This window comes from Odocoileus virginianus, chromosome 1 (genome assembly GCF_023699985.2).
Source record: "Odocoileus virginianus isolate 20LAN1187 ecotype Illinois chromosome 1, Ovbor_1.2, whole genome shotgun sequence".
NCBI classification, from domain to species: Eukaryota; Metazoa; Chordata; class Mammalia; order Artiodactyla; family Cervidae; genus Odocoileus; species Odocoileus virginianus.
The window spans coordinates 50624366-50646015 of NC_069674.1; the positions used below are offsets into that span (position 1 = coordinate 50624366).

General features: G+C 39.8%; 1 protein-coding gene and 2 long non-coding RNA genes across 3 annotated transcripts; 1 reads left to right on the forward strand and 2 right to left on the reverse strand.

Annotated features, from left to right (window-relative positions):
- Nucleotides 1–205: 205 nt before the first annotated feature.
- GGCT (gamma-glutamylcyclotransferase) lies at nt 206–10031 on the reverse strand. Its single transcript, XM_020892468.2, has 4 exons — nt 9691–10031; nt 3506–3651; nt 2478–2613; nt 206–1392 (listed from the first exon to the last, which is right to left on the reverse strand). The coding sequence occupies exons 1-4, from the start codon at nt 9829–9831 to the stop codon at nt 1249–1251; spliced, it is 567 nt and encodes a 188-aa protein (XP_020748127.2). The 5' UTR covers nt 9832–10031; the 3' UTR covers nt 206–1248.
- On the reverse strand, nt 4056–4943 carry LOC139035227 (uncharacterized). Its single transcript, XR_011487859.1, has 3 exons — nt 4805–4943; nt 4633–4684; nt 4056–4090 (listed from the first exon to the last, which is right to left on the reverse strand). It is a non-coding gene; the product is annotated as an uncharacterized lncRNA (long non-coding RNA).
- LOC139035230 (uncharacterized) lies at nt 8719–12648 on the forward strand. The gene is made up of 2 exons (XR_011487864.1): nt 8719–9037; nt 9648–12648. It is a non-coding gene; the product is annotated as an uncharacterized lncRNA (long non-coding RNA).
- Nucleotides 12649–21650: the final 9002 nt, after the last annotated feature.

A 21650-nucleotide genomic window follows, 5' to 3' on the forward strand; every position in this document is an offset into this window, starting at 1 on the left:
GGGCTTGAAAGAAAATAAGGAAAATCTTCAATTTGTTCTCCACTCTGGGAGATAGTGAAGCCTCACTACAGATTTGCAGCTGTAGCTGAAAAGTTCTTTGGGCCTTCTTCCCAAGAGTAAAAACCAAAGCTAATAACCTATTTCATTCTAATAACCTATTTTGAAGGTCCAGCTCACTGGATTCCACAGAGACATGAGAGATTGCTTGATAACCAGTGTTGTTTTATTCATGACTCTCTTGCATTTATTCAGTAAATAAATTTAAGAAGGTGACCATTTTTTAATAAGCCAAGAAATCAAATTTTAGCTTCCAAGAAATACTTTTCCCTCATGATCTTAATGCTTCTACTTTAAAATCCTGTTCCAAAGATGGCTCAGTACAAACTTACTCCTTCAATAAGAACAATAATGATTACTAATACTTGTTATATGCCAGGCTGTGTTCCAAGCTTATACATATACCCCTCAAAATGATCCTAAGACACAGATATTTGGGCTCTCCTCAGTCTGCAGGCAAGGAAGCTGAGGAAGTTGAGTAAATAACCCAAAGTTTCCCAGGCAGAAAGTGGTGACAGCCTTTCCCAGCCTTTCTACCTGACAGCCTATCCCTAATATACTGGTTCCAGAGTCTGTGCAATAATCCTTTAGTATACACTAGATATGGCCAAGACCAGACCCAGTATGTGTGATGATGTGAGTCTTTCTCATAAAATGAAATGTAGTATTTTCACAGAGAATACAGGTTAAACCACAAATACATTTATTCCTCTAAGAACATTATGCCATCTTTTAAATTTTAAAATAATTTTAAAAATTTTAAATAGTTTTAAAATAATTAAAAAATTTTATAATCAATTGTCTCTTCAGTTTGCTTGCTCTTATTAAACTGATTTTAAAAAATCCCAGAGCTGAGCAATTTACCAGCACCATCATTAAGTTGCAAATTTATCTTCAGTCACAGAGCAAAAATACACTTCAGATAAACTCAGTAAAATAACTTTAAGGGTTCACAGGAGTACTCACACCTAACTGTCATGCATTCCAACACCTCTCACAACCCCCCTTTCAATTGTCTAACTCCTGCCTTGGTCTTTTTACAGTCTGAAAACAAGGAATCACCCAAGTGAGATAACCCTCCAGAACACTGTTGAACCATATTAAACAGAGATACATCCCAGATCCCTGTTCTAAATGTTAAAAAGGTATTAGCATATAGAGAAAATATATGTAGATATATTCCATTAAGTTCTAATGAGTCTTTGCTTCCCCCTTTTTGATAATGTCTTCAATTTCTTCTGAGACCTTTCCTTTGTAGTCATTTGGTTCTATTGCATTTAACTTCTTTTGGTACTCCAGTGGCAAACCGTTCTCTTTTGCACCCATGCAAATGACCTAGAAAATGGTTAAACAACAACAACAAAACCCTCTTTTAGTTAGGAACATAATTTAGTTTAGTATACCACAGCTTTATTTGTAGTATCAAATAAATTAGCTTTCAGATAACTCTAGAAAAAACAACTGTAGAACAAAATAGAGATTTCATTCCTCCCGGGATGAGTATGAATGTACAGGGAGTTTTCATAGCCACACAATCCATCCCTATGTGATAGCAACTGTACTCAATACTGTGGTTTAAAATATTTTTAATATAAAACTTACTGTATAGAATTTGCATGAAACGAACAAAATCTTTTAAGAAACAAACACCATTCTTCAAAGAAATTTAAAGTTTATAGGGAGCAGTTTTTAGTTGAATCCTGGAGTCTACTCTACCTCTGAATTACACATGGGGGAATAAACAGCAAGTGTATTCAATGGTACCCCCCAGATCCACACCAGGCTAATTCCTCTAGGTCCCATTCTAGAAAATTCCAGAATTACAGATTAGGCCCAGGAACTGGGTCACCTTCTCCAAGTATCATGTCCTGATTGGACCTGCCAATAAGTACCTAAGTTTGGGTTTCTGAAGAGGGATGTCAGCCTCTCTATCCTTAATTCTTTTCCTGTGCGTGCATGCTGGATTTTGGAAAGGGCATGACTTATCCCTCCATCTAGAAATGGAAAACATTTCAGCAGTAGGAAATATATTTTTGCTCTATAAAAATGAATCTTGGGGTTTATGAAATACTATTTTGTGGAGAAGAAAAAAATGATTAAAAAAAGCATAGGTATAGAATAACTACGAAAAGTACACTCATACATGTTTTTAAAGAAAAATATGTCTAGGATTATGACTCAAGTACATTTCTGAGAGTTTTTTTTAATAAAGTTTTAGGGACATAGTTCTATCATTACAAATAAATTGGAATGTTTATTCAGTAAATAACTATCATTTTTGTATTAAAAACATTTTGATTGAAATGAATTGTTCATATAGAATTTAAAACACAAAGCCTTTTAAAAACAAGATATTCTGTCATTTAACCGTGAAAATTAACAAGGAATCACCAAAAGTCTTTGTAAGTTACAAAGGATACCTTTTTATACTGGGGTGATGGGGGAACAGGCTCATAATTTGTCATCTGGTAACTTCGACAGATTATTTCTTTTCCTTCTTGAGTTGAAACAGTAAGTTCTATTGGGACATACATTCCACTTTTAACCCCTTCTTGCCTGGAATCAGAACAGCCACATTTTAATCATATGTTGACTCAGCCAAGCTAGTTTACTGGATTAAAAATTTTAACTATTTATGGATGTATGTGTTCTCTATGTATTTGGGGATAGACTAGAACATACTACAAAACCACCACATCAAAAGTAAGCTTAGCATTTCAATTAGAAAGCTGGAGACTTACTATTACTGGGTATACTTCTAACAGATCTTTATATTAGTTATTGTAAGCTTTATAACCCTGAAACATTGCTCTTTATCTACGAAAACTGGACTGTGTTCTGACAAGAGAATATCCATCCTGCAAAAGTAGACAGGACAGCTCATTACTGTTTGCAAGTGAAGTAAAGTGGTAAGCATGTCAGATGTTTGCTCTTCTCAAATCCTGCTCTTTTCTGTCAACTTTCTTTGTATTAAATGCTCTGCCACACAACTCTTGAGTTCTAAAAAGCATCAAAGCATTTCTAATATGTTTTGAAGTTTTACAAATTATTATCACTTTTTTACTGATTCAACTGCTACCTTAAAGAATTATTTTTAAAAAAATCTGACTCTTATAAAAACTGAGTTGTTTTTGAAATCAGTAAAAGTATGTAATAACTACAAAAATCTTCATGCTTTCTCACAATATGAAACTACAAAGATATTTTTATTAAAAAAACAAATAGAAAATAAGGACTTCCATCAATTATAGAAGAGATAACAAAAGTCTCCCCAAATCTTAGAGTGTGTAACCCTTCCAGGCTTTTCTTTTTAGGAAATGAACATTATACCTTTTAGGTTAACTCTCAAGTGTAAAGAATATGTCCATATATATACACACACACATTCTTGCATATGATCCACCTTCTAAATTAGTAATGATTGAACTTATAATTAGAAGCCACCTACTTATCCAGAGAACTTAAATTGCTTTTGTTCATTTTCCATACTACTCCCCATACTTCATCGCCAGGACTTTCAAAAATGGTGGCTATACCTCCATGCCAAGTTTCACTTGTTTTGCCTTGGGGATTGCCAAAGTCAAGTTTAAAATCCTACAAAGGAAACCAAAGTGATATGATCAATATCCACATGAACCAAAATTTCCCTTCTCAAAATAAAAACAGATTTACCTTCAACACCATGTAATTAAAACGTATGTTTTGAGTTCCTTCTATAAAAAACACAAAGATAAACAACCAAGGACCCAGATTTCAAGGACTACATTTTTCTTAAAAATAAACTGTATACTGAATATGTACATGTATCTTACCATAAATAAGAGGTTAAGAGGGACAATAAATCCCATAATCCTGATGCCTTAACACAGCTATCTTTATTTTTGAAAACTGCTTCCCAATCAATCCACTTACTTACACATACATTTTAACTTAGAGGCAATCAGAGTGTGGGCTTCCCTGGTGGCTCAGTGGTAAAGAATCTGCCTGCAATGCAGGAGACGAGGGTTTGATCCCTGGGTCTCGGGAAGATCCCCTGGAAAAGGAAATGGCAACCCACTCCCGTATTCTTGCCTGGGAAATCCCATGGACAGAGGAGTCTGGTGGTTGCAAAAGAATTAGACACAACTCAGCAACTAAACAACAATAATCATACTGTACATAATCGTTGAAGCTGGGTGATGGCTGCCTAAGGTTTATAACATTTCTACTTTCATATATGTTAAGAGTATCCTATTAGCATTTTTTTTGCCCTAAGGGAGCTGTCATTTGAGGGTGATTTGTATACTTATAAATTTTAATATTCATGATTATATTAACATATCTATAATAATCATAAGAGCAGCTAACAATTACTGGGTTCTGTACACTGCTATGGGCTTCATATGGACTTTTCAAAATCCTGTCAACAACTTTTTATACACATTTAACAGAAAGAAAAACGGTGGCTCAAAAAGATTAAGCAACTTGCCTAAGGTCTCACAACTAATAACGAAGTCAAGGTTTCAAGTTGTTAGTTTCTTCCCTCACAGAGATGAGTAATCAAAGGACAGAATGAGGGAAATTAAGAATCTTTACTCAGCTGTTTGGTCTAGGAAGATCTCTTTCCATTTTTTCAGAGTTTAATTTCCTAATGATAAAAAAAAAGTTGGATTAGATAATAAATCTAAAGTTTATATTTTATCTCTGTTACCTTTTCTTAAAAAACCTTTAGAATTTCATTAAAAAGGTTCATTTCAGTGACCAGTACCTTTGATTGGTATATTAGATGTTCTAGGACCAGGTATCCTTGGCAAGACATCAGGCAATCTGATAAAAGATACAACCACACTAGGACCTGTCTATACAAAAAAGATCTTCATGACACAGATAATCACGATGGTGTGATCACTCACCTAGAGCCAGACATCCTGGAATGTGAAGTCAAGTGGGCCTTAGGAAGCATCACTGTGAACAAAGCTAGTGGAGGTAATGAAATCCCAGTTGAGCTATTTCAAATCCTGAAAGATGATGCCGTGTAAGTGCTGCGTTCAATATGCCAGCAAATTTGGAAGACTCAGCAGTGGCCACAGAACTGGAAAAGGTCAGTTTTCATTCCAATCCCAAAGTAAGGCAATACCAAAGAATGCTCAAACTATCGCACAATTGCACTCATCTCACACGCTAGTAAAGTAATGCTCAAAATTCTCCAAGCCAGGCTTCAATAGCACATGAACTGTGAACTTCCAGATGTTCAAGCTGGATTTAGAAAAGGAAGAGGAACCAGAGACCAAATTGCCAACACCCACTGGATCATCAAAAAAGCAAGAGAGTTCCAGAAAAACATCTATTTCTGCTTTATTGATTATGCCAAAGTCTTTGACTGTGTGAATCACCACAAACTGTGGAAAATTCTTAAAGAGATGGGAATATCAGACCACCTGACCTGCCTCTTGAGAAATCTGTATATAAGTCAGAAAGCAACAGTTAGAACTGGACACAGAACAACAGACTGGTTCCAAATCGGGAAAGGAGTTTACGTCAAGGCTGCATACTGTCACCTTGCTTATTTAACTTATATGCAGAGTATATCATGAGAAGCACTGGACTGGATGAAGCACAAGCTGGAATCAAGACTGCCGGGAGAAATATCAATAACCTCAGATATACAGATGACACGATAATTATGGCAGAAAGTGAAGAAGAACTAAAAAACCTCTTGATGAAAGTGAAAGAGGAGAGTGAAAAAGTTGGCTTAAAGCTCAACATTCAGAAAACTAAGATCATGGCATCTGGTCCCATCACTTCATGGCAACTAGATGGGGAAACAGTGGGAAAAGTGGCTGACTTTATTTTGGGGGGCTCCAAAATTACTGCAGATGGTGACTACAGCCATGAAATTAAAAGATACTTACTCCTTGGAAGAAAAGTTATGACCAACCTAGACAGCATATTTAAAAGCAGAGACATTACTTTGCCAACAAAGGTCCGTCTAGTCAAGGCTATGGTTTCTCCAGTAGTCATGTATGGATGTGAGAGTTGGACCATAAAGAAAGCCTAGTGCCCAAGAATTGATGTTTTTGAACTGTGGTGTTGGAGAAGACTCTTGAGAGTCCCTTGGACAGCAAGGAGATCCAACCAGTCCATCCTAATGGAAATCAGTCCTGAATATTCATTGGAAGGACTGATGTTGAAGCTGAAATTTCAATACTTTAGCCACCTGATGCAAAGAACTGACTCATTTGAAAAGACCCTGATGCTGGGAAAGATTAAAGGTGGGAGGAGAAGGTGACGACAGAGGATGAGATGGTTAGATGGTATCACTCACTCGATTGGGCATGAGTTTGAGTAAGCTCCGGAAGTTGGTGATGGACAGGGAGGCCTGGCATGCTGCAGTTCATGGGGTCGAAGAGTCGGACACGACTGCGTGACTGAACTGAAGTGATACACTGTTAAATCCCACAGACAATTTTCATTCCTCATCTTGCTCTACTTCTCAAATGTTTCTGACATAGTTATCCACACTGTCTTGATCTGCCTCCTCTCTTTTCAGCTGTTCCTTGATCTCAATTCCCTTTACCAACTCCTCCTCCACTACCTGGTTTTTAAATGATGGAGTTTCTAAAAGTCTCAGTTTAGGCCCTTTTCTCAGCAGTTTGCTCAAGACAAAATCATACCCGCCAATGGCTTCAAATACCATCCAATATTCCAACTGTCTTTTATCCAGCTCAGGTCTCTCTTTTGACTTTGAAAGTACTTAGAACACAGTAAGTACTTCATGTGCTGTGTTGTGCTTAGTCGCTCAGTAGTGTCCGACTCTTTGTGACCCCATGGATTGCAGCCCACTAGGCTCCTCTGTCCATGGGGATTCTCCAGGCAAGAATTCTAGAGTGGCTTGCCATGTCCTCCTCCAGGGGATCTTCCCAACCCAGGGATGGAACCCAGGTCTCCTGCACTGCAGAGGGATTCTTTACTGACTGAGCCACCAGGGAAGCCCAGGAATATTGGAGTGGGCAGCCTGATCTGTCTCAAGGGGACCTCCCCCACCCAGGAATCGAACCTCGGTCCCCTGCATTGCAGGCAATTCTTTACCAGCTGAGCTACCAGGGAAGCCCAAGTACTTCAGTAATGTTCACTAATATTTTTCTACTCACTTGGGTATACAACAAGCATCTCAAACTCAGTACAGCTGACCCTTGAACAACAATGGGTTTGAACTGCACAGGTCTACTTATCTGTGAATTTTTTTCAATTTTCAGATCATCAAAGTAACTAAGTATGGGGGAAAGTTTGTGTTTGATTAGAGACTGAAATAGACAATGTGTGTCAAAGGAACTAGGGTCCAAGTCCTGATTCTATCCAAACCTCTTCAGCTTCCTGCCCTTGGGTGAGTCATTTATCAGTTCCTCTGTTTTTAAGGCAGAGGTGGCAGTTCTCTGATTTTCAGCTCAGCAAAGGGTGGGAACCACTAACCATGGCATTGTTCAAGGGCCAACTGTATGCCCAAACTGAGCTTGATGTTCCCTCCCAAACTAATCCTCTTTTTTTTTTTTTTTTTTAACAAATATCACTATCATCCATTCTGTTGCATCAAAAACCATTATCTACTCTTCATTTCACAATCAATCACCAAAGCCTAACAGTGTTCTCTCCTCAACACCCCAAAAACCCATCTACCTGCCCTGGCTACCACTCCAAGGTACCATTAGCTTCAGTAGTGACCGCTACAAAAGCTTTCTAACTGTGCTCCCACATCCACTTCCAAAAGCCCTTTTGGTAGGCTGCCTCTACCTTCCAGAGCACTTTCCACAGCAACCAGAACAAGCTGTCAAAGAGTAAACTTGAAATTTCATTTGCTTAAATTTGGCAGAGATCTTCTCACTGTTGTTCTCAAGATAACCAAGTCTTCATTGGCCTCTGGGGTCCTATAACATGTGGCCCTTCCCTACCTCTCTACGCTTCATGCTACATCCTCCTTACACATTAAATTCTAGCCACACTAGCTAGAAGACCCAGCTTTTTTCTCTCCTGAAATCTTTTATCCCTGCTGTTCCGTTTGCGTCTCCCCTCGCCAGTCATTCAGATCTCAGCTTAAGTCACATTTTCAGGTATGGCTTTACTGAACCCCCCAGTTAGGTCAGATCCCTAAGTCATGTACTCCTATAGCACCTTCAATGCTTCCTTAAAATAATTTTTTTTTCACTCTTTTCAGAGCAGTTTTAGGTTCAGAGTAAAACTGAGAGCAAGGTACAATTCATCTCCTTTTAAGAATGACCATACCTGTGACTGAATAATCATTTGTTAGATAGTTCTTTGCTGCATCCCAGCTATAAACATCTAAGCTTCTTTACCATGTTTGGGGAATTCCCTATCTTATGAGTTTGATGGGTAGATAGAGCTCAGAGCCCAACTCCCATTTTTGAAGTTTCAAATGCCAGAGACTGGTTCTCCTAGCTTTGCTTGAAGTCAGGGCATGGGCATATGGCCAAGATTTAGCCTAGGACACCCACCTAGGGTTTTGAATTAGAAATCAGTGACACAGGGGAGCAGAGACTCCACTCTGGGGGTGGGAACTGCACTTGGGTTTCAGGAGCTTCCAGATACAGTGACAATAGAGGGAGGGTCAGAACGGGTGATGCATGATGCAACGTCCATGTTTACCAAGCGCAGAGGTGAGTCAACAGCGGCCTCCTGGGCTGTTTCCATCCGCGATACTGGATATTTTATAGCTTCCCTTCTATGCCTGCCTGTTTTGTCAGTTCTGTGGTCCTACCTTCCTGTCATTCTGTGAGCTGTTCAACAGCCTTTCAACACATTCTTTTTCTGCTTAAATCAGCTACTTCTGTTGCTTGCAACTAAGAACCCGACCAATGATAGCAGAGACCATGTCTGTCTGGTCCAACGATGTCAAAAGGCTCTGTAGGTAATTTGTTTGCCTGTTTCTCTTACAGATGGGGAGGTCCTGAAAACAGCTGGCTTTACTCAGTCATCTTTGAATCTCCAGGTAAGTGCTGGAAGAATATGAACTAAATGAATAAATGTACTGTACTAAGAGCTATGATTCTTACCAAGGCAAGTGAAGGTTCATCCAGCCATTAGACTTAAGTGAGCACAGCCCTTACTATGAATGAGACACGGCTGCAGCGAAATTTCAGGACCCCTCGGGTCGAGAGCAAAAGGTTGGTAGACGGAGTTTTACAAAACTAGGGGACAAGTCGTGGAGCAAAGGTAGAACAGAAAGCAACTGATTCCTTGGCTTGGGTCAGAGAAGACTTCTCAGAGGAACCAACTGAGTGGATTCTGTGATGATGTCCCTAAGTCAGTGGCCAAGGGAGAGGCATCAGAAGCTGGGCAGAATGAGCAGCTGGTGGGAAGGTCAGGAGGGCGGGCTCAGGGAAGCCTGGGAGACAGGAACCAGAGTAGCACAGCTCAGCCGGGGTCAAGCAGAGGGCTGAGAGACGGCGAGAGCGACCCGCGGGGGAAGGGGCTGGGGGAGGGTCGTGCAGGGAACCCTGATGTACTTTGAGCAGAGAGAGCTGCATTCCCAGACCAATGCTGACGACGAGCGGCCCTGAGAAAGTGAGTTCTCAAAATCCTTCCCCCTTTGTCTGCAGAGAGGGCAGAGGACATCTCGGGGGCCAGGCGGAGAGCACTGACCTGCAAGCGGGCCACGCTGTAGAACACGGCGGAGGGGTTTCGGAGGTGGATCCGCTCCGTCAGCAGGTTGCTGCCATAGGCGAAATAGAGAAAACTCTCCTCATCCTGACTCCGAAGGGCCTGGCAGCCCAAGTTCGCCATGTCCCACTAGACCCCTGCACAGGCCTGGGATCGGTAGTACAAGCGTAAAGAGAGGACGAGAAATACAGCTCCGCGGCGGAAGAACTTAACCCAGGAACCACCAGGCCCCCCGATTTAGAGGTTAGGGGAAAGGCGGGAAGCTGGGGCCGGGCGAGTCACCTGCGAGCTCTCTTCTGACTGGCTGCCAGTACCCAACGCTGTGAGTTACTCGCTCTGATTGGTCAACCCACCGCCTCCTCTAGGCTAGCAGCTTGGACTTTGTAATATTAGGTTCTGAGGCGACCGGGGGCTGATTCCTCATTGGACTGGCTCCTCTTTTGTCCCGCCCCCTGTTCAAGGCTCCCTCTGATTGGCGGATGGGCGGGGCTCTGTGCAGGGGCGGGTCAGGTCCTCTGCTGAGCTGTAGCTGCTCTCAGGTCCAAGTCGGATTTTCTCCAGTGTGGGTTTTGCCTGCGTGGTTCCCTGACAGTGTGTACCCTTTAGGGAGCTTTAGGATCCATTTAAAGTGAAACAGCGGCTCGGACCATGCACCCGACGGTCCCTCGGGCGGCAGCTCGTCGGGTCCCGCCCTTTGGGTTTGGAGGAATGTGGGGGCGCTCTGTTCACACCACTCGCTGGTTCCCGCACCCTAGCCCTGATCAGGGGGCTTAGTGGATCAGACCTCGCACAAGAGCACACCCCGGGAGATAGTGAAGGACAGGGAACCCTGGTGTGCTACAGTCCATGGGGTCGCAAAGAATCGGACGCGCGAGTTTGAACAACAGCCCTGATTATCTACCTGATTACCTTTTCTAAGGACCCTTGGCCTCCTAGGAAAACTCCTCTGAGAGTCAGTGTCTCCTTTCCCTGATGGAAGTTGCCTGAGGGCCTCAAAGCCCAACTCTGCTCTTTACTGGACGTGTAACCTCGCACGTGTAACGTTTACTTGCTGTTTACTTGGATGTGCTGTTTACTGGACGTGTAACGATGGACATGAGTTTGAGCAGGCTCGAGGAGTTGGTGATGGACAGGGAAGCCTGGCATGCTGCAGTCCATGGGGTCGCAAGGAGTCGGACACGACTGAGTGACTGAACTGAACCTCGGACACCTCTTGTCTCTGGTGTCTCCTTTTAAAATAGAGATTGTAACATAAATTATGCTCACAAGTTATAAATCTAAGATATGATCTCCTATCTCATAGGATTGATATAAATATTAAAAGTAATTTTGTTAATATTATTAGGGTAAAAGCTTCCATGTAAAGAGGTATAATAACAATAACATAAAAACTCTATATTGTTAACTTTGAAATGAAAATTAATATGAACTCAGAGCCTTGAAGCAATGACTATCCTTGGCACCCAGATTTTGATTTTTAAATACCACTTTTCCACTAAAAGGTACCAGGGTTCTTTGGAGAAATGGCTAATACCAGGTCAAGAGGAGCACTCAGAATATCTTGTGACAGAAAATCAGGAGGTATTAAAAAATGAAGTTCTTTGAAAAGGACACAGAAGCCAACTTGAAGGAATGCCCACTGGCCAAAGTTAGAATGATTTAAGCTTCACAAATAACTGCAGTTGATCTAAAATGTCAAACATAAAATTAATTTCCCCACGAGAGTAAATAAATCTGAAAAAAAAAAAAAAAACTTAAAAAAACTGTCTGCCATACTACTGGTAGTGACTTTTACACCAACTCTTTACTCTGAATACTGGTAATTTAAGAAAATAAACATTTAGCCTGCTTTTCTAGTTGTAGACATATTTCAGAGTAACCAAATGGCCCCAGTTGCTGAGGAAACCGTTCCCTTTACAAAAGTATGCCAGCTAAATAACGTAAAATGAAGGATAGAATTAGAAATTCACCATTTTGTAGTCCCTAATGAGCGATTAATTCATACCAGGATCCTGAGACCAATAGGTAAAAGTGCAATAGGGAACAGGATATTCACATAGAGCCAGGGATTATGTGCCAGTCATCAGGGGAAATCCATAAAGACAGTGGACAAATCCGATCCCTTCCCACCTTAACCTAGGTCAATTTTATCATCACTAAAATTAGACCAACCTGACATTCTGAGTCTCCTGATGTGATACAATATGAAGCACCAGCATCATTTGTGAAGCACTGTTTCCAAAAATCTTTAACTTCAGAGTAATCAAGCAGGAACTACAAGGATAGAAGCAAATAATCAGAAAAAATCCAGAACAAGTGGTGAGACATCCTGGAGAACAAATGGCTCAGTCTCTAAAATTAACTCAGTACCTTTAAAAAAAAAAACATAAAAAGAAAAGAAAAAAGAAGAGAGGCAATACTGAGGGAGGGCTGTTTTAGATAAAAAGAAGCCTAAGAAACATAATACAATGGCTTGTCCTTGGTTCTGGTATAAAAGATATTTTGTGACAATTGGAGAATTTGAATAGAGACTAAAGCATTAGATGATACTAGACAGTTTTATTGTTTGTTTTGTTTTTTAACAGTACTGGGGGCTTCCCAGGTGGCTCAGTAGTAAAGAATCTGCCTGCCAATGCAGGAAATGCAGGAGACACAGGTTCAGTCCCTGTGTGGGAAAGATCCCCAGGAGGAGGAAATGGCAATCCACTCCAGTATTCTTGCCTGGAAAAATCCCACAGACAGAGGAGCCTTGCAGGCTATAGTCAATAGGGCCGAAGAGAGTCACCACGACGGAGCATGTACGCGTACAGAGGCATTGTGCTTATTTAGAAAAACTTCCCTGTTTAGATAATATATTGGTGTATTTAGGAGTAAAATATTTGCTATCTGTATTTTAAATAATTCAGAAAAATTAAAATATGGAAACTGTTAAATGTTAAACTCTGTGTATATGGACTTATTATTTTCTATATATTTGAATATTTTCATGTTAAAAAGTAAAAACAAAAAAACATGGTGATGTAAGTAAAGCACTTGACATAGTGAGAATTCAATAATAAACTTTATTGTTATAAAATCTGCAAATAGGAAGGTTCATACTCTCTCCTGCCCCCACCCCAAACATTAAGGCAGCAGAACTTCATATACATATTTGGTCATTTCGGTAAGCAAGTTGCTTTTCTTGGCAAGATAGTACTCCACTGCACCAAGAATTCCCAAGGTCTCTGCTGCAGAGTACTACCATTTAAAACATCCTTCTGCATCTTAAACTGCTTTTAAACATTTGAAATATATTTATTATTTATTTTTTAAAGTATTTTGACTTCTTTTCTCTTTCTATACTTCTAAGTGCTTAATTTTACCATGACTGATTTTTCACAACACCAGTTTGTGAAAATTTTCTGAAGTTAAACATGGATGTTTCCTCAGACACTGAAAATCTTTCCTTGCCCCAGTGATGCATTTTATTGAGCTTCCCCACGTAGGTTGCCATGTACTGACCCCTGTTGGCCAACAAGAGGCAGTAGGGAGCAAGGGGGTTGGTTTTCTCCAATTTATTTATTTATTTTGTGGCCGTTGCCGCACAGGGGATCTTAGCTCTCCACCCGGGGATGGAAACTGTGCCCCCTGCGTTAGAAGCACAGAGTCTTACTCCCTGGGCTGCCAGGGAAGTCCCTCAGATTCAACCAAAATACATAACCAATAAGAAGACACTGTGTAGCGCAGAGAACTATATTCAATATTTTAGAATAACCTCTAAGAATCTGAAAAAGAATCAGTGACTGAATCACTTTGCTGCACACCTGAAACTAACCCCGCGTTGTAAATCACCCAAACTTCATTAAAAACTTTAAAATAATTATTTAAAGTAAAAAATGTAATTAAAAAAAATTTTTTTTAAAGCAAAGCATACTTTAAAAACCCCAGATTTAACTAAAGCCAGGTTAATATTAGTTAACATTCACTGAGTTCTTATGGTATGCCAGTTTAAGCTTTTACATATATTAGCTCATTTAATCATGAAAAGGGCCCTATGCAGAAATTACTACTATGTCTCATTTTATAGTCGAGGAAACTGAGGTGTGGTTGGTTAAATAACTTGCCCCAGGAAGCAATGACTGAAGAGACTAAGCGATCTGATTCTAGAGTCATTACTTGGTATTGCTTCCCAAATTTCTCAAATTGTAAAGTGCTCATGGTCTAAATATAACTGGTTATTATTCAAGTATAATCTCTATCATATCTTTAAGAATATTATGAAATAGTAGTACTAGTATTCAATTACTTGATAATAAAGATAATGAGGACAGATTTCTTCCAAATGCCATCTTTTAATCCAGTGGACTTTAAGTTTTTGATTGTATCATTAAGACTTTTGAGCACATATACTATATATAATAATATATATAAAGCTATATATATGATGGGCTTCCCTGGTGGCTCAGATGGTAAAGAATCTGCCTGCAATGTGGGAGAGCTGTGTGTGATCCCTGGGTTGGGAAGATCCCATAGAGGAGGGTATGGCAATCCACTCCAGTATTTTTGCCTGGAGAATCCCCATAGACAAAGGTGGCTGGCGGGTCACAGTCCATGGGGTCGCAAAGAGTCAGACTCGACTGAGCGACTAAGCATATATATATAATATCTACAAAATATAAAATTTTAAAGTAACTTTTAACTCTCATATCAATATAAAACATACATATGGGACAAAGTTAATTATAGATAGTGGATAAAAAATCCATATTTCAAATAGTCCTGCAAATTTCCATTTTCTAGCTAATCTTGTCAGATCTTATTAGATCATCATTATTTTTATATCATTAGGTCCAGAATGAAGAACTTGCACCAGAAGTCAGAAATGTCAGCTCTGTGCATTTCTTTATTCTTTTCTTGTGCTTGCAGTTTTAGTAACAGCTTCAGTCTAGTTCTAGGCAGAAATTTTCTTTGTGATAATTAATTAGCTCTCTGGAAAGCCACTTAGCAGAGCAAATTACAGTAAATCACCAGACACAGAAAGTGAATGAAGGAGGGCCAGGGCCACTGTCAAGCCCTCCTCAGGAAAGCACTCCGGCCCCTCCCCCAGGGTACCTCACATCTCATGAGACAGACGATGATTGTCTGAATGGCTGTGGGGTCTAGTGTTAAAGCAAAATTCTTGTATTCTGTAATATTTACTAAATACAGTAAAGGTAAAGCATATTTTTAAAAATCTAGCATTTTAGAGTAAAAACAAAAATAGAATTGTTTTCCCACCTCACTGGCTCAAAACTTAAAAATAAAAATCTCCCCTATGACCACCAAATCATCTGAACTTTGAGCACAAATCCAAGGCCCTCTCAACTGTGCTAATCTCCTTCCAGACTTGTCTCCCATTTCCTACTATAAATTCATTGCTCTCTTGAAACTGAACTACTCACCACTCCCCAAACCCACTTCTGTGCTGTCCTCACGTGATTCGCACCATTACCCGCATCACCCCTCCCAGAAAATCAGAGTCCAGGAAACCAGCCAGGAAGCTGTTGCAGTGATTCAGGTGTGTGATGATGGCAACAGGGTGAGGCTGGGGAGCATGGGAATGCAGAGGAAGACAGAAGCAAAGGCAGTAGTTACAGATCCTACTGACTGATTCAATACAGGTTTCGAAGGAGAGCAGAGATCAGTCAAAGGGAACTCACTGGGTTTTAGGCAGTGAAGAGAATTCTTTCCCCATAGCTGCTTATTGTTGGAGGTTCATATTTATTTTATACTTCTGGTGTAACCTAGGACCACATATAATTAATAATAATTTCTCAAAGTTACTTAGTTTTCCTGGACTTCTTCCTTGTATACATGTTATTAAACTTTTGTTTGATTTTCCTTCTGTTTAAAAAAATAATGATTTCTCTGTACTTCAGGTCAGTAATACATATTTATTTAAAATAATACTGGCAGAGCAAAATACTTTTAGGTCTCCAAGGAGATAGAAGTCTTCAAGATACACTCTAAAATATCATTGTGGAATTAAATATGCTGCTTTCCATATAAGCTATATGCATTTAATAAGAATTGTTTACTTCATTACCAGACTGGTTTGGAGAACAAGGAAGATGAGATTACCTGAGACCAGCTCAAGAATGTTACAATCTACAGCCTCGGCACCCACAGACTAACCTAACCATTTCAGACTCAAGTTCAAATCCTCAGGGTAGAAAACTGGAATTATCAGGAAAACCAGATCCCTGGTTCCCAGATCAGTACTTCTTTCTCCAGAAGGAAAATCTACTTAAAAGACAGTTTTCAATTGGAAAGCTATTTGGTGGGCATGGAATCACCTCTAATCCCTCAGCACTCTAACCCTGCCATAAAAACAAACAAACAAAACACACCCAAATCAGTCCTTTCTACCTTTACCACCACTACCCTAGTCCAAAGCCACCATCTGCTCTTGTCAAACTTCTGGAATAGCTTCCTTACTTGTCCTTTAATCGTCATTATTATCCTTTTGGAATTGATTCTCCACTCAGCATCCAGAGTTATCCTATCAAAAAGTAAGTCACATCATATGCCTGCCTAAAACACCCCAAGAGCTTTTGACTTAGAATAAAATATAGACTCCTTATCATGGTCTTCAAGGTGCTACACGAGCTGACCCTTGCCTACCTCTCGATTTCATCTTCTACCACTCCTCCTATTGATCTTTCCACTTTAACCAGCTTCCCCCCATGATGTTCCTCAAACATCCTAAACTCACACGTGAAGCCTTCTTGTGTGGCTTTTATTTTCCTAGTGGAAGAAAGTGCTTGATCAATGAACACAGATATCTGGTTTATCTGTTGCTGTTCTCATTGTATGTCAACAAATCGACTTTCTGATGTGTACATCCATCTCTCTTGAGTCTGGTTGTGAGAATCTTCTCCCTGAACCAAGACAGAATTTCTCAGCGCATAAAGCTAAGAGACAGTTTCATGAGACCCAGCCTCTCTGTCTGTCCTTCTGAAGTTCTACTGGCCTGAATGGCCTCGCCTAGGACACAACTTAGTGACTGAGCTGAACTGAAGCATCCAGCTGCCTTTCCTCAGCAGACAGTCTGCCTTTCTAATGCATACTTCAAACTTGCCACAATGTGCAAATGTTTTGCCTTCAAGTGTTCTTTTAAAAATGATAACACTAAAACTGATTACCAGGATGGTATTCAAAGTGGATGAGCAAGTTGAGCCAGTGAGGCTCTTCTGCACCTTTGGAAACTAAATCTTGTAGCTATGTGTAGGATGGATTGGGAGGGAGTAGGATAGGCAGATGGCTGAGTGCTGGATGTAAGTCCACTGCACTAGCCAAAGTCATGAAAACCTGAACTGGGGCAGTAATTATGGAAGGGAAACGAAGGCATGCAAGGGACTGAAGACATAGTCTTTTAATTTTTTCAATTGTATCACTCCTTTATGTAGACTTCAGAGGCTGCCTGCTGTTTATTACTTCATCAAGTTCAAGTTCTTGTGCAAGCCTTTATTACTTGATTCCATTCTGTCTGGCTGGTCTGATTTCTCAGGTGATAGTAAACCCACTGGAGGCAGGGACCACACTTTATATTTCTGTATACCTACAGGGCTTACCACAGCAGAAATGAATAGTGAATACTTGCTGGTTAATTGAACCAGAGTCAAAATCTCCTCTACCCTTTGCACAGGCTCCCCAATCTGTTTTTCTCTATGATGTGTTTCCAGCTTTCCATGATTTACTGAGAGGCACGTCAGCTCTGAGTTAAGATTTTGAAATGTATACTAATGCTTTAACATATAAGATCCTATGTAAATTTTATTAACTACAGTGGTATTTATGTCTCCTCACAGCTTATGATCTGGCACATGACCAAGAAGTATGTCAGAATATGTTAACTCCAAGACATTTTTGGGGTGGAAAGGACCATAAAACCCCAGCAGGCAGTAATTTCTCAATAATTTGATAATCTGTATTCTTATTTTGAGATTAATCCTGAAACATAGTTACAATAAAGTTTATTATTTAGTGCTTAGGAAAATGGCCTCTTTTGATTTCTATGTCTATTTTTATCTATAACTATATGCTTTGGAAAGACATTCACCAAACTGTTAACAGTGCTTGCCTGTGGGAACAAAAATCGCATCGGAAGGAAAGCAAGTTGAACAAAAAACTTTCATCTTTTCATTCTGTATTCTTTTATATTTTTTGCATGGTTGAACATGTATTTTTGTATTTCTTTTATTATTTAAAATTACATATTTTATTAAATTCACAACTTATGGAATTTTAGGTCAGTATCTCAAGATCTCATGACACACAGATAAAAAGAGGGTGAGGACTAAATAAATTGCCTTAAGAGAAAATTAATGCAGAAAATACATAACCAAGTAGGTCTGCCTCTCAACGCATCAATCAGATAATTAGGCCAGATCAAATCAGGCTTGCTCTGTGGAAGGATATGATCTCATTCTTTGGGCCTCAAAGCTGTAGAATCTCATGTGCCTATCTGGATGTTCCCTCTTTGTTCTTTGAGATGTCAGTGGACACAAGAACCAGAATATTTCCCTAATCTGGCTCTGAAAAAGGTCACATGTATGTTCTAGGGCAATGACCTGTTAGATATTACTGCCAACTTTAAATTACTTTCAGAAGTTCCTGGAAATACAGCAATTCAGCTATCTCCATGTCATTTACCATAAGTGTATTAGATCCAGAGGAACCATTCTCAAGATTGACTACTGTTAATGTTAAAGTTTGACAAACTGCATCATAATATATTCATTTTCTTGGCTTACATGTTCCTGTTTTTGTAATACCTTAAATTAATATGAAATTAAAAAGTAAAAAAAATTTGCTGCATGTTTTTATTGTTAATAATAGGAGTAATATAAGTAATAACATTTTAGAATGTATATTTACTTAAATGAAAAATCCCAATATTTCCCTTGGTAATAGACCTCATTCTTTCCTTCCTAAAAAGTAATTTAAACTCAGCAAATTCTTAATATCATGCAGAGGAATTAGGCGAGGGCCAATATTTTTTTTAACATCCCCATAAGAAGACTGACTTTGGAATGAGGCCTAGTTTATGTGTTTGGAAACATTTTTGGAAAATGAGAACTATGCTTGGGTTCTCTGCTCAATTAATGTTCTTGGATTTCATGTTTTCAGTCTATTCAACAATATTTAATTGATAATTAACTTTTCTCAGAGATGTATATGCAAGTGAAGCTGGTTTACTTGACTATAATACAAGTCTGGATATTTCAAAATCTTTCCAGAAGAGCTGATCTAGTGCTGGTGTCAACCTTTTTTCTTCTTTACTATTTCTGCCCTCACATGGGTACAACACATCCCAATAATAGAGCTACCAAAAGGCATCTCTACTTATTGTCTTTGTTAAACGCTTATTGGCTGAGAAGACAACAGATGCTCTATACAGCTGAGTAACAGAAACTTGAATGGCTCACTAGAAACAAATGGTATTCATGGGAGAAATAGGTATGTTTTGTGTATAGAGAAGAAACTTGCTTCAGTAAGTCATTCTCTAAGCTTCCTGTGGGTAGTGTATTTTATATACATCTTTTCCCAATGCATTAAAAACTATGTCTCAAGCTAGCTAAATCATATGAACTGTTTGATTTGCCTTGCTGCTGCTGCTAAGTCACTTCAGTCGTGTCCGACTCTGTGCAACCCCATAGACGGCAGCCCACCAGGCTCCGCCATCCCTGGAATTCTCCAAGCAAGAACCCTGGAGTGGATTGCCGTTTCCTTCTCCAATGCATGAAAGTGAAAGTGAAGTCGCTTCAGTCATATCCAACTCTTAGCGACCCCATGGACTGCAGCCTACCAGCTCCTCTGTCCACGGGATTTTCCAGGCAAGAGTACTGTAGTGGGGTCCGTGATTTCCCTTAGGGTGCCACAAAATTGGAGTGATGAAATTTTGTTTCCATGACCCAACAATTCCACTCCAAAGTACATACCCAGATGAATTGAAAACAGGCCCTCAAATACTTCTACATGAATGTTCATAGCAGGACTATTTACAATAATCAAAAGGTAGAAACAACCCCAAGTTCATCAAGGATAAGCACATGGTGGTATATCCCTACTGTAGGAAATCCTTCAGATATAAAAACGAATGATGTAAATACTACATTTGCATGCCATAATGTGGGTAAACTTTAAAAAATTATGTTAATTGAAAGAAGCCACACATAAAATGTCACATATGATATGATCCCATTTATGTGAAATAGCCAGGTGAAAGTGAAAGTCGCTCAGTCATGTCCAATCCTTTGCAACCCATGGACTATATAGTCCATGGAATTCTCCAGGCCAGAACACTGGAGTGGAGTAGCCTTTCCCTTCTCCAGGGAATCTTCCCAGCCCAGGGATAGAACCCAGGTCTCTCGCACTTCAGGCAGATTCTTTATCAGCTGAGCCACAAGAGAAGCCCAAGGATACTGGAGTGGGTAGCTTATCCCTTCTCCAGCAGATCTTCCCGACCCAGGAATTGAACTGCATTTCAGGTGGATTCTTTATCAACTGAGCTATCAGGGAAGCCCTCAATCAGAAACAGAAAGCTGATTGGTGATTACTGAGTGAGGCTGGGGGGTGGTGGGGTGTGAGAATGGGGAATAACTTAATGGGTATGAGGTTTTATTTTGGAACTGTCTTGAAACTAGAAAGAGGTGGTGGTTGCACAACATTGTAGATGTATTACATGTCACTGAAATGTTCATTTTAAAATGGTTAATTTTATGTTATGTGAATTTCACCTCAATAGAAAAAAAGCATAAATACAAAACAAACAAACAAACAACCCTTTATTTCCAAGGGTTTCTGACTAGAGGTTGAGAGAGGTACTGCAGAATGTTGGTAGGTAATTTGGACATCAGGTTCCTTTGATTTAAAGTAGGGATAAGGAGTTTAAAGGCTTTGATGTGTCTCCCTAACACATCACCCCCATTCCCACAGGTACTGCACCCACAGAATATGAGACCCTGCCAGAACCTTTGTCCCTGGTCGGCAGTCAGAGGATGCAATGGAAAGGGAAAGTCTGTCATTACCTATATGCTGCCCCTTCCCTGGAGTATCCTCCTTGGCATGTCCAATGCTCTAGTAACAATGTGGCATGTTCAAGAATAACAATAATAGGAACATTTCCCAAAGCATTGCTCTGTTAGACATCGACCCCATAAGACAGTCTTCCATTCAAAAACAGCATCTGTGGTCAAATGAGTTGGAAACCACTATATTCTATATTTCTTCCTAGATATCCATGATGTATGCTACCACACAGAGAAATATGAGAATGCCTGCAGTAAAGAAACCTTGTGAGTTCCTGACTTCCCCAAACCATCTTGGTCACAGAACCCTTCTGAAGTGGAGAGCATAGTACTGAGTATGGGAAATGATGCTCTGTGTTAGTAGTCTGGCTTTGATTTGTTTAGAATGATTGTTCAATTCTTGAAAAGTCATATTAAATAAAATCATAGATTGTCCAGAAGATTGAAGTAGTGATATTGAAACAGCAGGATGCTATGATCCTTGAACAGTTCCCCATCCCCTCTACCTGTCTTTGGTCTGTGGAAAAACTTTAGCCAAAGTTTAATCAGAAAAGTGAGAAAATGAAGATACAAACAGAAAACAGTCAAAGGAGACCAACTAATAATAATGTCATTAAGCATAATCAAGGACCTTTAGTTCCTTCTCAAGGACTGTAGATAATAACCTGAGCCATCATCCCGTGAGTCGGTCTTACAGATACTGAAACCCACACCAGGTAGACGATGTTAACATGATCACCAGGCTGTAGCCATGGCATAAGCTGCCACAATTCTGAGAACAGGCCTCAAGGAAATGGGCACAAACTGACCCTGGGACTGAAGATTAACTGTACCTAAAACCATCAAGTGATGCTGGTCAGACCACTGATGACCAACTTCAAGATGACTGTC

Bases quoted from the DNA above. Each gene is read 5' to 3' on its own strand.
- GGCT (XM_020892468.2), bottom strand. From the start codon at position 9,831: ATGGCGAACTTGGGCTGCCAGGCCCTTCGGAGTCAGGATGAGGAGAGT. The intron at 3,652-9,690 runs GTCAGTGCTCTC...TTTCCTTTGTAG, and splicing joins ACAGCGTGGCCCGCTTGCAG to GATTTTAAACTTGACTTTGG. The intron at 2,614-3,505 runs GTAGGTGGCTTC...TTCTGATTCCAG, and splicing joins AATTTAAGTTCTCTGGATAA to GCAAGAAGGGGTTAAAAGTG.